The following is a 15,649-nucleotide window of genomic DNA, read 5'->3' as shown; positions in this document are numbered from 1 at the left end:
ATACATATTTGTTGTTATGAATTACATTAATTTAAAACAATAAAAAGATAGTTAATTCATATTTAATATTGGCGAGTTTTAAAAGTTACAATAATTGAAATTGATTCAATTTATTTTTTTATATTTCATATTCACTTCAAAACATACAGTTTCTAATCTCCTGCCGAGCTAGTTTATTAATATATAAAATATACTAATGTTGCGTCATCTAGCTTGCAATGACGAAAAATCAGTGGGTCATGTAATAGAATTGATCTAATTTAACTATTAACGTAAAATTTGGCTTACTTTAACAATTTAATCTGCAAACATTTTCGCATATGACATATGAAAATATGAATGACATCATATTTCCAAAATATTCAAATAAATAGGACAGATGATTTGCAAAATAATAATGTACAATGAGTTTTATCATTCATCATCAATTAAATATCAATTCAATAATTAAAATGAGGTCAATGGATTTATTTTTACATCATTCTTCATAAGTTAAGTACTCTCTCTGGTTTAAAATGTGTGCAGGTCATTGCCTAATAAAAGTAGTATGATAAAAGCCGTAGGCTAAACATTTTTGAATAAAGTATAGAAATAATATAGAAAAATATAGAGATGATAAATAACAGAACAAAAATATAAAATACACACATTTTTTTTTACATCTGCCTGTACATCAACCTTCAAGGTAATCATGGTACTGGAGTGCAGCATCTTTGAGCTTGACATCACCGTGAGTTCTGATATGATTTTAACATGTTGTATGTATTGTGTTAGTAAAGTGGATACAAAGGATCAGTTTGTGTTTGTCGAGTTTTATTTGAGCTTTAAGTATTTCTTTTAAGGGAGTTTTGATGAGTTTTGTGGTCTGTTGATGGGTTTTGTGTTGTTTACGGTCTAGAAACATTACTACTGTTTGTCCAGTCAAGGTGCTTTGGTGTTTTTATCAGAAATAATCTGATTGCTACAAGGTGGATTTTTTGGTGTGTAACTTTTTGGATGATCTGAGAGAAATGTGACAATAAAAAAATTGTTTACCTAAATGATAATCATTCAAAACTATTTTGAACAATGTGTTTTGACATTTTATTGCAGCCATTGAGAGTAAATGAGATCATAAGATGGCAAAATTCCCAAGATGTAACAAACCTAACCATAACTTTGGTCTTGTACACTGAGTTTGGTAAGGTGCACTGCAACCGGCCTACCATCTTGACCTTCCATGACATCAGACTGAATGTAAGAATCTTCCTTATACCTTCTTATTTATTTTTTCAATGTATATGAGACTTTTTCACAAGCTGTTCGGTAACAATGCAGACGCCAGTGCAAGTTCCATTGCGCTTAAAACTAGTCCTTTATATCTAACATCTCATTTGTATTCTGTCTTAAAGGACTGAATAATTTGTGTATGGATATCTAAGTAACACAATTGTGTCCTCTGTTCTGCAGATAAGAGATGTTTTGAGTCGCTCTTTAAACACAAAGTCGTGCATGAGATCATGCAACACTTTGCTGTGTGCCATGTTGACACCCCCCAGGACAGCAGGAGGGTGCCAGCATGCTTTCCACAGAGTAAGTGAAGGTGTCATTGCAGTCATATTATGGTTCCAGGTCTATCAGACCATCCGAAGGCATACGATTAGCTAAAACCTTCAGATTTATGTCTCAAAATTTAAAGTGAATGATCAACTCTTACGCATTCTGTCAACAAAGACAAAAAACATCTTTAGGTTAATTTCCCCATTCCTCTAAAACAGGAAATCCATTACAAACTGTTCAATCAGAGTGGATCAGCTTTAGGAAATATAATGCAAACAGCTTTAATCAGCACCCTCTAGCAACAGACTGGCAGAATGTAGGTCAGCATGTCACTTGTAGGGTCTGAGGGGAGCAGAACATGTTTATGAACTGCCATCTGCTAGAGCAATTAACGGACATCCACTGCCCATAATCCAACCTCCCAGAACAGCATCCAGACAGATTATGACCTCGCCAATGCCTGGAAGACCATCAGCCAAACCTAATGAACCTGTCATGCTGTTTGATTGGAACGCCATAGTGTTTGACCTGCATATTGTTCCTCATATGTGAGTTTGTTAAAGAACTGTCTGTTATTATTGTAGGTATACCTACCCTTCCATGGATCAGCTCTCAGAAACCCTCCCTATGGTTCTCAAGTATTTTGGGTAAATCTTAAATGCTTAAAACTGTTAAGTTCAACTCTTATTTTGTAACATTCAAGTAGTCTGGATCCAAATGCTTGCTCTTTTTCCGTCACAGTCTGAAGAGTGTGATTGGAATGGTGGTTGGCGCTAAAGCCAGCATCCTTGCTTGTTTTGCAGTGAGTTTCATATAATTTCCCTCTCAGTTGCATTTTGAATTGCTTTAAATAGCTTGGATTGCAATTCTGCAACTTTGGCTACAAAGCATTTTGCAATGTTATTCTGCTGATTACTATCACAAGGTGTTACATCACAGGATTGTTTCCATTTGGTAATTTATTTTGCCATTAATTATTGATTTTCACATGTGTCTCTTAAATTTAAAACATCCAGACATGGTGGAAGGTCTTGTTCTGATTGATTTGAGTATGCAGGCAGAGAGTTTAATGCACTGGGCAGCACAAAAGATATAAAACTGATTTTATTTTTAATTTTATTTTATGATAGATTTGCAGTCACAAAAGATTTGAAATGACTGCATTATTTAACTAATTTGAATGAGTTTATATATAAGTTCAAAGCCCTGCCATTGCACAAATCCTCACTAAAGTGTTACACTCTCCGAAGATTACAAGCATGTTCTCCCTGATACAGCCATTTCACACCTGTTTGGAAAGGTGAGAACTGAGGAAATCTGTAAATAATTTGACTGATTAATAATGAGCTTTTGATATGATTTAGAATCTTGAGATTGAGAGACCAGTACAAGGAGGAAATGTAAATGCATGAAAACGTCAGTAAGTCCGACCCGATGACAGTAAGCATACAAGATTTTGACAAGTGCCTAGACCAGTGCTTTCCAAACCTGTCTAGTAGGACCCCCTGCCCTGCACCTTTTGTAAGTCTCCCTTATCTAACACACCCGATTCAACTCATCCGTTAGAGACTGCACAAACTAAATTGGGAGTGTCTGATAAGGGACACATGGGGGTTCTCCAGGACAGGTTTAGGAACCACTGGCCTAGACCTTAAAATTGTGCTTCAATCAGTGATTTGTCTTCATGACAGGTGTCCAGCTTTGTTGATAGTGGTTGATAATTCTCCAACTGTGGATGCTGTGGTGAGAACTGCTATTTCTTTATTATCTTAAATATGTTAATATCTTAAAATATGTTATCTTATATGACTCCCATAGAAATGTAATGTTACTTGACGCTGATTGGTTTCAACAATTTCCCCATAATTAACTATAAACTGTAAATAAATTGAAACCAAAGCAGTGTGCAAAGCAGTAATATAATGATTATATAAACATTTCACAGGTTGCCAGCAACTCCAGAATGAACCCAACAACAGCATCATTTCTCAAGGTCAGTGACCTTACCATCCTTTGCATTCACTCAAACACATTTAATTTACTAATTGCAGCTAATTTGATATCCCAGCATTTCGTTGTTATCTTTGTTCCAAAGTGTTTTTATTTTGTCAAACATGAGGCATATAATACAGGTAGACATCTTTTTCCTTACTTAGATAACATCCCTACCCGCAACAATTTCCCCATTGCACGGTTGTGCATTTAAGCTTTCAGAGAGAGAGATATATATATATATATATATATATATATATATATATATATATATATATATATATATATATATATATATATATATATATATATATATAATTATCATTATTTTTTATCACTCCTCTGAGATAACTGAGGGGTCCATCTTCTTTATCTGATCTAAAACAGGTTGCCAAGTATTAAGTAATATAAAACTTTGGTACAGCCTCTTATAGAGTGCCATATTTCTTCTATGGTCATATAATGTAGTAGGTCCTTAAATTAAGCCATTGCTTAAAGATTGGAGGGGATTTTTCTTTCCTCTTGAGCAGTATTAAAGGCGCAATAGGAGGTCTTAGAAAAGGCTAACATTAGCCTGATAGCACTGAAAGCGAACCACCCTGACGTTTCCATGGAGAGCAGCTCTGGAGCAGAGCACAGTTCCTCAGCCCTCACGCATTCCTTCGAGCTGTCCTGCTGAACACCTCGTCAAAATAATACCACTGTGAAAATCAGAATGGAACTCAGCTGACGGTTGGACTTGAAGTGACAGAATTTGAACCTGAAAGCTGATGCTCCTCTGATTAGATAATGTTCATCATTGGTATTTATCACAAGGGAAATTTGACACATGGGATACATTAGAGATGGCCCCCACATCAAACAAATACTGAACATAAGTAAAAGACTTGGCACTAGTTTAAATAAATGAAACTGTGGTTTCAATATCTGTTTCATTACTTACAATATACAATATGTAATATTTTATAATGATTATGTTAAATGAATAAGGTTCTATGATGCTTACACTTGTCTGTGAGAACGTATGTATCTTAAAATGGGGAGTGTGTATGATTGTGTTGGAGAGTTTTCTGATGAGAATGAATGTTTGGCTCAAATTTTTTTTTTTATTGCATATTTCTGTACTTGTAATATCTAACAGTACTGTAAAATACTGACAGTATTTTTAGTTAAGTCAACAATGTAGTCTACAGAACATTTGATATAGAATCTAAATCAGTGGTTGTGCATCTTTCGGTCCCATCTTACATTATATTAATGAGCAAGGAAAATATGAAGAACAAACATATGATGTCTAAAGTCAAAGCATAAGGATAAGCAAATGCCTTTTAATAAGAAAGAAACATTTCTTGCATTTTCCAGAATTAAATATAAACAGTAGCAACTTGGCAAAATAAAAATGGAATCACTGTCACTTCTTTTATCAGTGTTTCAGAATATGTTACTTAACAAAGATACAAAAATGTATTTTAACAGCATTTTACCTAATGTACTGTATATTAAAAAAAAATGATGATGTGTATTCCTTTAAGGAGAATTTATTTTATCGTCGAAGCCAGGCAATTATTTTTTTATATATATTTTTTGAAGTCAACATCTTAAATGTAACATTTCCTTACTTTTAATATTTGTCCCAATCCATCCATCAGAAATCCTGTTGTACCATAAAGTCCTTGAGTCTGAACTAACATTGTTCCCCCCACAAGCCATCTCAATATGAGTTATTGTGCTGCCGTTCATTCTTAAATCATTTGAAATGATTTCTCAACATCAACAGTGAATGATTCCTTTCTATGCTATGCATCATCCCTGTCACTGTCAAATGTGATGTACAGACTAAAAAAGTGAGCCTATAAGGATGCCATAAAAAGAGATTGTGGTGAATTAGTTAGTTAACAATCTCATTGAGCTCATAGTATTGCTCCAGATCTGCAAATATATCATTTGGATTCCTGCAGGAGAGGTTGCAGAAGCAGGCATTGATCCACATGTATTTCCAAGAAAAAACTGAACCATCTGGACACTCAAACTCCACCTCGATGGTCTTAGACTTGTATGGGATGCAGCAGCGCTCATCGCTACAGACTCCACAGTATTTGGGCCAATACGCCTTCTTACTGACGCAGCCTGAGATGGTGAAGTTCTGAAACTCTGGTTCACGGTAGATGTTCAGGCATTTTTTACCTGGCTGAGTGACAGATATGGCAATCAATACATCTATCCATCCATCAGTGACAATAATTTGACAGTCAATCAATCAATTCATCTAACAATCAATTCATTTGCTGTCTTCCTATTTCTGTGTGTGTGTGTGTGTGTGTGTGTGTGTGTGTGTGTGTGTGTGTGTGTGTGTGTGTGCGTGCGTGTGCGTGCGTGTCTGTCTGTCTGTCTATCTATCTATCTATCAATGATAATGATATGACAATCAATCAATCAATCAATCAATCAATTCATCAAACAATCCATCCATCTGCTGTCTTCCTATCTCTCTCTGTGTCTGTCTGTCTGTCTTCCTATCTCTGTCTGTGTGTGTGTGTCTGTCTGTCTGTCTGTATCTGTCTGTGTGTGTGTGTGTGTGTGTGTGTGTGTGTGTCTATCCATCTGTCTGTCTCTCTGTGTGTGTGTGTGTGTGTGTGTCTGTCTGTCTATCTATCTATGAAAATATTATGACAGTCAATTCATCAAACAATCCATCCATCTGCTGTCTTCCTATCTCTGTCTGTCTCTCTCTCTGTGTGTGTATGCGTGTGTGTGCGTGTCTGTCTCTCTCTGTGTGTGTGTGTGTGTGTGTCTGTCTGTCTATCTATCTATGAAAATATTATGACAGTCAATTCATCAAACAATCCATCCATCTGCTGTCTTCCTATCTCTGTCTGTCTCTGTGTGTGTGTGTGTGTGTGTGTGTGTGTGCGCGTGTCTGTCTGTCTGTCTGTCTGTCTGTCAATCAATCAATCAATCAATCTATCTATCTATCTATCTATCTATCTATCTATCTATCTATCTATCTATCAGTCTATCAGTCTATCTATCTATTAGATAGATTCAAAATATCTATGATATTTATTATTCTTACTTAATATATAATTAAAATAAATGGGAAACATGATGGGTGTGCAAATGAAATAGAACAGAAATAAACCAGAGACAGAATCAATTCTTACTCTAAAGTGCTTGGTGATGTCCACCTCACAGGGTCGGAGGTTACACAGTCGAGACACTTTCTCCATCACACAGCCAGGGTTGTCATTAGAGATGCGCTGTGATATGCCCCGCCCACAGGTCTTTGAGCAGGGACTCCACGGGGTAGTCTGGGTAATGCAATTTTTAGGCCAAATATCATTAGTGATGAGGGACACTGAAAAAGACATAAAGAAGAGGAGTAATTCATCAGTGATAAAGAACTAAAACAATGCACGGTCACCAGAAGATGCTATAGATATTTACCACCGCATGGCTCACCATCCTCACGAGCGTGTCTGGGGTTGGTCTTACGTGGTTTACGGGGCTCTTCGCAGATCCATTTCTCACAACACTGGCCTGGGATCTTCACTCGCTTGGGGGACTGACACCAGACCCGGGGAGGCAGGGACTTCGTGCAAAGTGACACACATCCAATCGCCCCATTCACACACAGACAGCGGTACTTACAATTGGGTTGGAAGCTTTGGCCATTACGGTAAATAACACCGTTATACTCAAAGCCTGTTCCCATAACATCTGAAACAAAGAAGTCTGGATATTCATACTGACAACTAAAAGATTCTGTGACAGTTTTGTGCCCGAGTACCAATTTGACACAGAATATGAAAAGAATTATATATTGTATGTAATTTGTTGGTACTGAACATGATTGGTCTAATAGTATATACATAAAATGCTAAATTTACATTTTCTCTAGTGGCTTATGTGCATATGCATTCATATGAATTATATTCAAGTTATTTTATTTTATTTTACAATTTATGAGGAATTCAACTGAAAGTCACATTTACACAAAATAAAAGTTTATTTATAGTATTTTAACTATCCCACTGTAAAGGAACACATAAGGTCACTTACATGCACACACTCCCTTTTCGTACCTCGGCTTGTCCGCACTGTAGTCACAGTAAAGTCCTTTATGATAGTCACAGGTATCTCTCTCATTACAGGTCTCCTCCACCTGCTTGGCACAGGCCTTGCAGCAGTCACATCCATCGGTCAACAGGCTGACCCCATGTGGGCAAACAGGGGCATTCTTAGGGCACTTACAAGGCCACTGGCAGTATCGATTTCGGTTACGAGGGTCCAAATCTGTAGTCGCAAGAGGAGAGTCTGTGGAGTTGTGGGAACTGGCCTGTGTGGGAGACAGGAGAGGAACATGAAGAAGATATGCCAACTTTAGCCACTTTGGGGCAACAGAGAGTGTGCTTTGAAATTACATTGAAATGGGACCCTTTGAATAGACTTCTAAGACCTTCATTGCAGAGGATGCATTGGATTAGTTTCTAATCTGAACAAGCACATGATCCCTTTTACAGTGTAATTACACCAAATGTGCTTTCCAAAACTGATTGCTGATTTTAATAGATATACAAACAGAACGATATGCAAGATTTTTGTGACATAACGTTTTGATTTGAATAAAATCAATACTGCCTGAGTTGTATGGCATCGCCTAAGTTTTGGTCCTCAAAGTATCTTTCGTTTACTCTTTCCATCAGACCGGGTTTCTTTCAACGGTGGATCAAATGTAACAACGTATTGCAGAAGCGGAGAAGGGCTCTCAGCGGATCCGCTCCACTCGAATGTGTGATCCAGTCCGGAGTTTTCCGTCTGTGAATTGTTTAATTCTGATAAGTGACGCTTGATTCTTTATTTCAATGGCGGAGAAATTATTTGATTTGACAGAAATATATATATATATATATATATATATATATATATATATATATATATATATATATATATATATATATATATATATATATATATATATATATATATATATATAGTGAGGCATAATTTATTAATATTAATAATTTGATAATCGATATTCAGCATACAATAGCACTTTTGTTAGTGTGATGAATGTCACCAAATTTGTCACCAAACACTTCCTAGACTTGATTTCCGAGCATTAATTAGTATAAAATCGCTCAAATTCATGACTTCTGGCACATGATGCACCAATAGATAATTGTTTTGCTTTATTGTCACCATGCCATTGATTGTCAGAATTGGAACACAGTATTATTTAGGTTTTCTTTTGATGCATTTGTAGGCTGTAAAGAATTTACACGTAGGTTATGACATGATACAGTTTTTCAGTCTCCACATAGAGATACAGTCTCCAACTCATCATTACTTTAACTGCTTGAAAGGGCAGCTTACAACAAATATTCTTGCTTTCCTTTACTTTTCCTTGAAACAGTCTGCCTTCAGTTGCCTGATTTTTTTTTTTTTTTTTTTTCAAATTCAAATACTGTATTCAATTAACGATATGATAAGACTCACCTGGTGCAAACTGGCTATCAAAAGAATCCACGACAGGGGTCTCCACATTACTATATACCTGAAAGAAATGCATTGAAACAAGAAATGTTGTTTGCTACAGGTAGAATCCACAAGCGTTCCCTCGTGGCGTCCACACCGCGCTCGTGATGTGTCGGTCAGCGTTACTGGACTTCAGTAAGTCAGTCTGTCAGATTTAGAGGGAGTTTGCTGGATGTTCAGTCCTCAAGGGGGAGGAAGCAAAATCAAACGTCTGAATGATTTAGAAAGCGACATTTTCCTACCGTTTGTCGATCTTATCAAATCACCAACAGAGGATTTCTCACGTCTCAGTTACGTCTCGGCAGTGGCATAATTACTGCATGACATAAAATTAACGCAAGCCATTAATTCCGGGACTTTACTCACTCGTAAGAGGATTTCTTTAGAGTGACCTTCGGTCAAAGAATCAAAGAATCTGATGAAAGATTTTTAATCATAAATGCTGGGTTGTTTCAACCAAATTTTGGGTCAAATATGGACTAACCCAACCATTGGGTTAAATTTTTACATTACATTTTTTAACCCAAAAGTTGGGTTAGACCAAATTTGACCCATAGTTAGATTGAAATAACCCAGCATTTTTTAGAGTGTAAATGTAGTCAATATATAATTTTTTATAAGCAGAATACAAGAGAAGAGGCATTCATTATTTAAATCCATCGTACATGTATTATATTGATTTAACTGCTTGACATTTGGACACAAATCATTCCAGAGATCAGCAGGAATTCTAGATAAGAGCAGTTGGACAGAGAACTGTGTGTCCTTAAATAATTTCTTCCTGTAGAGCTGTCATGGAGGTGAAAATGTATGTTTAAGTGAGCAGACATTGTTGTGATTTAATAATACTTTTAAATCCTACCTAAATTTTACTGATAAAATCTACTGTACACTTTAAAACCATGAATTTCTGGCAACCACAGCTGCTGTGCAGCTTTCTTTTTTGCCATAATTTAACATTTTTACAGTACTTGAATCTACTACAGAAAACTGACCAATTGAAATATACTCACATTAATCTTTTCTAAACTAGATTTGAAAAATAAACTTTATTAACAATATATTTTTAATTTAATTTAAATGGTAAGCATAGAATTGAATTTTGAAACTGTTTTGTGTGATGCGTTCATATTCTGCCAAAAACCTTGAATCATATGCTATGTTGCGCTTTAGGTTTCCACTCTTTACAAATTGATACGGACGCCTGGGCAGCCTGCGACTGATGAACTAAACAGAAGAACAGTATATTCTAAATTCCTGTATCACAGACTTAAAAAAAAAAAAAAAATCACTGGAAAACCTTTCATATTTCAACCCTTAACGTGCAGCTTTGTTTCATAGTTCATGTAGAAATTATTTAAAAAGAGTCTCACAAAAGAACACATTATGAGAAAAATGCTCTGACATTGACTTTTGCTGAAAGTTCAATTGTCCAGACAGCTGGAACAGAATAGACTAGACAAAGAGGAAAGGCTTCTTATAATCTCTAGGAATAAAGTGATAATTAGCATCGCAGAATAGCCCTCAGTTGGTGACACAAGGCTGTTGCAGCATCTGGAAACTTGCTGAAAGGATTACTCCTATGTCCTCCTGGCAGCTTTGGTCAGTTCCTATTCCATGTGACATTATGATGTCTTTGTTTTAATGTGTAATCACCTGATTAATTATTAATGAAGATATTTAAATACTCTAACAATATTTGAAGCATTTTGTTTCTAAATGTCAAAAGTGAAGAACAACAACCCAAAAGTGTTTTCAATGCAATTTATTGTTTAGGTTCTACCATGATTCCTAATCAAAATGATTAATAATAGAAATAGAATAGAAATATCAATAGAAACTCCACAATTATATAGTGCAAAGATTGCTTCTGGAACAAGCAATTACAAGAAAATCTGAACATTCTGAGACTAATTGTAAGCATCTTTCTCAGATTTAGGTTTGCTTGGTGTCAGAGAGAAGCTTGGGTCTGGGATTGACTTTGGCACTTGGGTTGGATTTTGAATACCTCCAGAATCTCCCACTGAAGTCTCACAGGAGAATTTAGCTGTGAAGTCAAAAGTCAAAGTCAGGTCTAAAAGTACAACCAACCCACTGTTATCTTCCAATTTCTAAATGCGGTACTAACCGGTAGAGGTGCTCAAAGACGGCACATATTGAGACCAGAAGGAACATTGAGGACTCTGGAGGTTCTTGCGGTTACTGAGTGTAAAGGACAGCTCCTTATAGCCCCGTCCACCCTGGTGAGGCATGAACTGAGGCCATGGGGGTAAGAACTTACTGAAGGATGTCCTAGATGCTGCAAGAGGCAGGTTGGGGTTGCTGTGGAGAGCAGAGGAGAGATGGACATGGCTGTGCAATAATCAATAAAGTCGAATTTTCAATTAAAATGTTATAACTCAGTGTTCTGATGACAAATGCTAGATTTCTTCAATCATTTGGTTGTTTTAAAGGGATAGTTTACCAAAAAAGAAAATTCTGTCATCATTTGCTCAAACTTATGTCATCCGAAATCCTTGAAAATGCTAATTTAATAAATATCTTAATTTGTGTTGCAATGTGAGTAAATGATGACAGAAGTTTCATTTTGAGTGAACTCTCCCTTCAAACTGGCTTTTTTCTTACAATTGACCAGACTGACGCTCAGATCTGCCTTCATCCAATCAACAACTGATGTACAGAATCAAATCCTGCCCTAAATTTCACTTAAACATAAGGAAAATAAAAACATTACATAACGTAAAAAAGAAATACAACTGAAAAGGTTGATAAATACCCAGACTTTATGAAGTTTGCCATGTAGTTCATGATCTGCAAGGCAAGCGTTCTCTCTTTGGAGATGAAGAGATCATGCATTTCTGAGGCAAGAGGAACTCCAAAGAGGTACTGCACATCCATCGGCACTGACAAATCAGCACTGTGAAAAATGTATTTAGCGTACAGAGATTCTCATTAAATGTGATAGATTTTATTATGTGTGTTACCATGAGTTCTGTGAATTCAAGTATGATAATAAGCTTTTGGAATGAGAGGCACCTGTTGTAGGCCTCAGGCAGGTGGTACATGTGAACACTGGACCGTGTGTTGGCTGCCCAGAATTCAGCCATGTCCACAGCTGGACAGATGATGAAGAGATCTCTGCAGAAATAAATGTGCATAATATGGCTGCATCATGCATGGCAAGGTGCAAGCTGCATTTTAAGGTTTTAATAACAACACAGGAGTTTTATCACATTATGGTTCATTTAACATGGTTTAATTCTGCCCCGATTGTCGCTTTCTGTGGTTGCCACAGTGTTGAAACAAAAAAGAAATGAAACAATGGCAAAAAGAGGATCAGGAAATGATCCTGGATCTAAACTTGGTTTTATCGGGTTCTGTGTGTACTATTCTAGTTTTAGGTCTCTTTCTTGTTTATGATGCTATGCTGCTGTATGTGCAGCAGGTCATTACTCATTCGGATTGTATTTTGTCTGACACTAGTGATTATGTGGACAGCCAGCTTGTCCTCTTTCTCAACTTCATTCAGAGCTCCTGACAATTCAGAGAAAGAAGCAGGTATTAATAATTACACCATAATATCAAAAAGAAAATGAAACTGCCCTTCAAAGATGAGCTAAACACTAAAGACTGAATTTCGTATCTTTAAAACTAGTTTAAATCACAGAAATATATATATATATATTTATATATATATTTAACCTTATTGTAGCAGAAATGTAATTCTACTCAGCATTTCCTTTATGCATTTAAAATATTTAGGTTGTGTTTCCAAAACTGAAGAATGTAGTATTTGCAGATATGATCTGGTAATCACAAACGGCAATAAATTAGAGGGAGAAGGCTGAGCTTTTTGTTAAATGAACTCTTGACTCTCAAGTGTACATGCTAGCCCGCTGAACTCATATTTTCCAGACACGCTTTGAATAAAATTCAGAACACTAATGTTTGACAGAAACTGAGCTCAAGAAGGTTGCATCCGTCATGCATCAAGTATCATTCAGAGCTAGGTCACTTCAGTCATTACCTATGAAGTAGATAAATATATTACTTAAAATCCATCAAATTACCATTAAAACATCAGTGCATTTTTGTACAGATTTTTTAGTTTTCTTCTTACAACATTAGTTATTCCCATCCAATATATAAACTTCACTGTCAAAATGTCATGAAATTGTTCTCAGATTACTGATGAGTGACAGTTTTTACTTAGGACTGTTTTAAACTCACACTTGAGTACATTTCAGTCAGAGACCTATATATACCATTTCCTTCCTCTTTGTCACAAACAAAGCTGCCTCCACACCCTCAGTGAACGCAAGACAAGAATTCAAGCACAGGGCCCTACCCTAAGGCTCAAAATGATTTCAGCTCTGGATTCCTCGGTATTCAAGACCACTTAACCTTTTTCTCAAGGGTCTGAACAAACAAAATTATTGACTTACAGAAACGGCAGCTGTGAATACATTGAGAGAGGAAATCTATTGTTCATTCTGGCATCGAACTAAAGAATTGCAACTAAGCTGTTAAATCAGATTAAAACTGTCTTTTTAACATTGCATTTAAATTGCATAAACCCAGAAAGATTTTACTTCTCAAAGAAATTCATTCTGGCCTCTTTGGGAGCACAGCACTTCTTCTTTAAAAGAAGTCTTTCACTCACCAAAATTCGATTTATTTGATAGATAATACAGTAAAACAGTTATCTTGTGAAATTTTATTACAAAGTAACTCTTCTTTATTTTAATATATTTTTTTAAATGTAATTTATTCCTATAATGGCAAAGCTTAATGTTAAGCAGCCATTACTCAAGTCTTCAGTGATGTATTCTAATATGCTGATCTAGGGATTGATAATACATTTATTCTAATATTAATATATAATATTATTCCTCGATAATACGTTTTGTGCAAATGTTTTTGTTTTCCACAATTCTTTGATGAATAGAAAAGTTCTAAAGAATAGCCTTTTCTCTTCTTTTTTTTTTAAATATCTTGCAAGAATGTTTTAATTGTAACTTCAAATGAATGCATCATTGCTAAAAATGTTAATTTCTTTCAATAAATAAACAAATGAATCAATCTTAGACCGATTTTGCTTGGTAGTGCAACTTTGGTATCTGGGAGGTATATGCTTTCCATCCAACATTCTTGTAATGAAAACAAAAAAAAAAATGTCCTTTTGTTCTGTATGACCTTCCACCTCTTACCTCGTAGCATTTTCCAGTGCACGAGAGAACACATTGTATCCCGAGGGTGTGGGGGAGTGTTGCATAGAGTAGAACCAGGTCGCGGCCTCCTTCACGAAAGCATTAGCATCATCTCCTCCCAGAGAGTTCGACAGGGCTGCGTAAAACGCTGTCTTGCTGTCAGCCCTTCCCTGAAGCTGCTCGAAATTCTTCTCATATAAAAGAAACACAAAAGCACCAATAAGAGAATGGAAGTAGTTGTTCTCTAACCACACCCAGCTTTAATTCTTACACTATCTTTTAGGTGCTTTGCTCTCGCTCATTTCTCAGTCTGATATATTTTTTGTCCTGACCTTGATGTTCTTGGCTCTGCTGATGAGGCCGTCTTCAAATGATGTCCCTAGAAGTAATTCAGCTTTGTGGAAGTTTCCGGACAGAAGGGCTACAGAAGGCTTTTCCCGAACTACAGTTCCATCAACCACTGGTGACCAGGCCTGCAGGGGACCACTCACTGCTAACAACTACACAGAAAAAACACCCCAAAGATGTTGCGCAACAAAAATAATGATCGTTTTTGACAGTTATGTGCATTTTCTTCTCAAATGTAACCCCTTGTACCTTGGTCTGGGCAGCATTGATGCTCTGAGCTGGTTTACTCCTCAGGCAGGTCAGCAGCTGTGAAATATCAGAGGCCGAGCAGCCAAGTTCTCTAGCCAGAGATGCAGTTTGAGCCTGGGCTTTAGATAACTTGTTACAACAGCTGGAGAAAACACCGATCCACCCTAGAAGCAGACAACAGAATTGTTAAACAATGCATATGACCACTTAAAAGGGATCCTTTTCCGAACCATGATGAAGTATTTTCATCTAGACCTCATTTATTGTGTTTTTTTATTCGTTTTTTTTACTTTCAAGACATTTGTTACTCCGTTTGAGAATTGAGAGAGAATTTAGAGCTGTCAGACTCAAATGTCAAGGAGACGAACACATTTTATATTAATCTATTATGGTTCCAAAACATTTCAAAACATAAAATCACAAAACCATGAGTGGTTTTCTTTGCATACCACTGCTATTTATTACACCTGTTTACCAGAAGCTGTGCATTTCTTCCATATATAGAGCATTCCTGAATTAATTTGCATGCGATTATAAAGCCGTTTCATTTCAGCACTTCCTATTTTTGCTTATTGTGAAGTGGAAAGTGTGGTGAGAACACAGCTTCCCCGTTTACTCAGGCCATGCCCTTATACTCTCATCAGTGGGAAGTTGTACAACAGAACAATAACAGAATCTTTAAGAAAGGGAGATTTCTGGTTTGGAAAGACATCTGATGGCTGATTGGATGTGGTAAATTTGTGGGAATAGACCCGACAATGGAGCCACTCTGGCCG

General features: G+C 36.3%; 1 protein-coding gene and 2 pseudogenes across 3 annotated transcripts; 1 reads left to right on the top strand and 2 right to left on the bottom strand.

Moving 5' to 3' along the window:
* The first annotated feature begins 691 nt into the window (after window positions 1–691).
* Window positions 692–4,403, top strand: LOC113081695 (protein NDRG1-like; annotated as a pseudogene).
* A 181-nt stretch (window positions 4,404–4,584) lies between these two features.
* Window positions 4,585–9,192, bottom strand: LOC113081698 (WNT1-inducible-signaling pathway protein 1-like). 3 transcript variants are annotated; one of them, XM_026253733.1, is made up of 5 exons: window positions 9,028–9,192; window positions 7,591–7,867; window positions 6,976–7,248; window positions 6,693–6,886; window positions 4,585–5,719 (listed from the first exon to the last, which is right to left on the bottom strand). In XM_026253733.1, exons 1-5 carry the CDS (start codon window positions 9,073–9,075, stop codon window positions 5,420–5,422), a joined length of 1,092 nt encoding a protein of 363 aa, XP_026109518.1. In that variant the 5' UTR covers window positions 9,076–9,192; the 3' UTR covers window positions 4,585–5,419. The 3 variants fall into 3 exon arrangements, with proteins under 3 accessions (XP_026109518.1, XP_026109519.1, XP_026109520.1); XM_026253734.1 differs by having other exon boundaries at window positions 6,991–7,248; XM_026253735.1 differs by lacking the exon at window positions 9,028–9,192 and having other exon boundaries at window positions 7,614–7,858.
* A 1,624-nt stretch (window positions 9,193–10,816) lies between these two features.
* LOC113081692 (thyroglobulin-like) lies at window positions 10,817–15,037 on the bottom strand (annotated as a pseudogene).
* Between the last annotated feature and the right edge of the window lie 612 nt (window positions 15,038–15,649).

Source organism: Carassius auratus, unplaced genomic scaffold (assembly GCF_003368295.1).
Source record: "Carassius auratus strain Wakin unplaced genomic scaffold, ASM336829v1 scaf_tig00035021, whole genome shotgun sequence".
NCBI classification, from domain to species: Eukaryota; Metazoa; Chordata; class Actinopteri; order Cypriniformes; family Cyprinidae; genus Carassius; species Carassius auratus.
The sequence above is the reverse complement of the archived record's forward strand: the minus strand, read 5'-3'. Positions and strand labels throughout refer to the sequence as shown.

Bases quoted from the DNA above. Each gene is read 5' to 3' on its own strand.
- LOC113081698 (XM_026253733.1), bottom strand. From the start codon at position 9,075: ATGTGGAGACCCCTGTCGTGGATTCTTTTGATAGCCAGTTTGCACCAG. The intron at 6,887-6,975 runs GTAAATATCTAT...TGTCTTTTTCAG, and splicing joins GGATGGTGAGCCATGCGGTG to TGTCCCTCATCACTAATGAT. The intron at 5,720-6,692 runs GTAAGAATTGAT...TCTGTCACTCAG, and splicing joins ACATCACCAAGCACTTTAGA to CCAGGTAAAAAATGCCTGAA.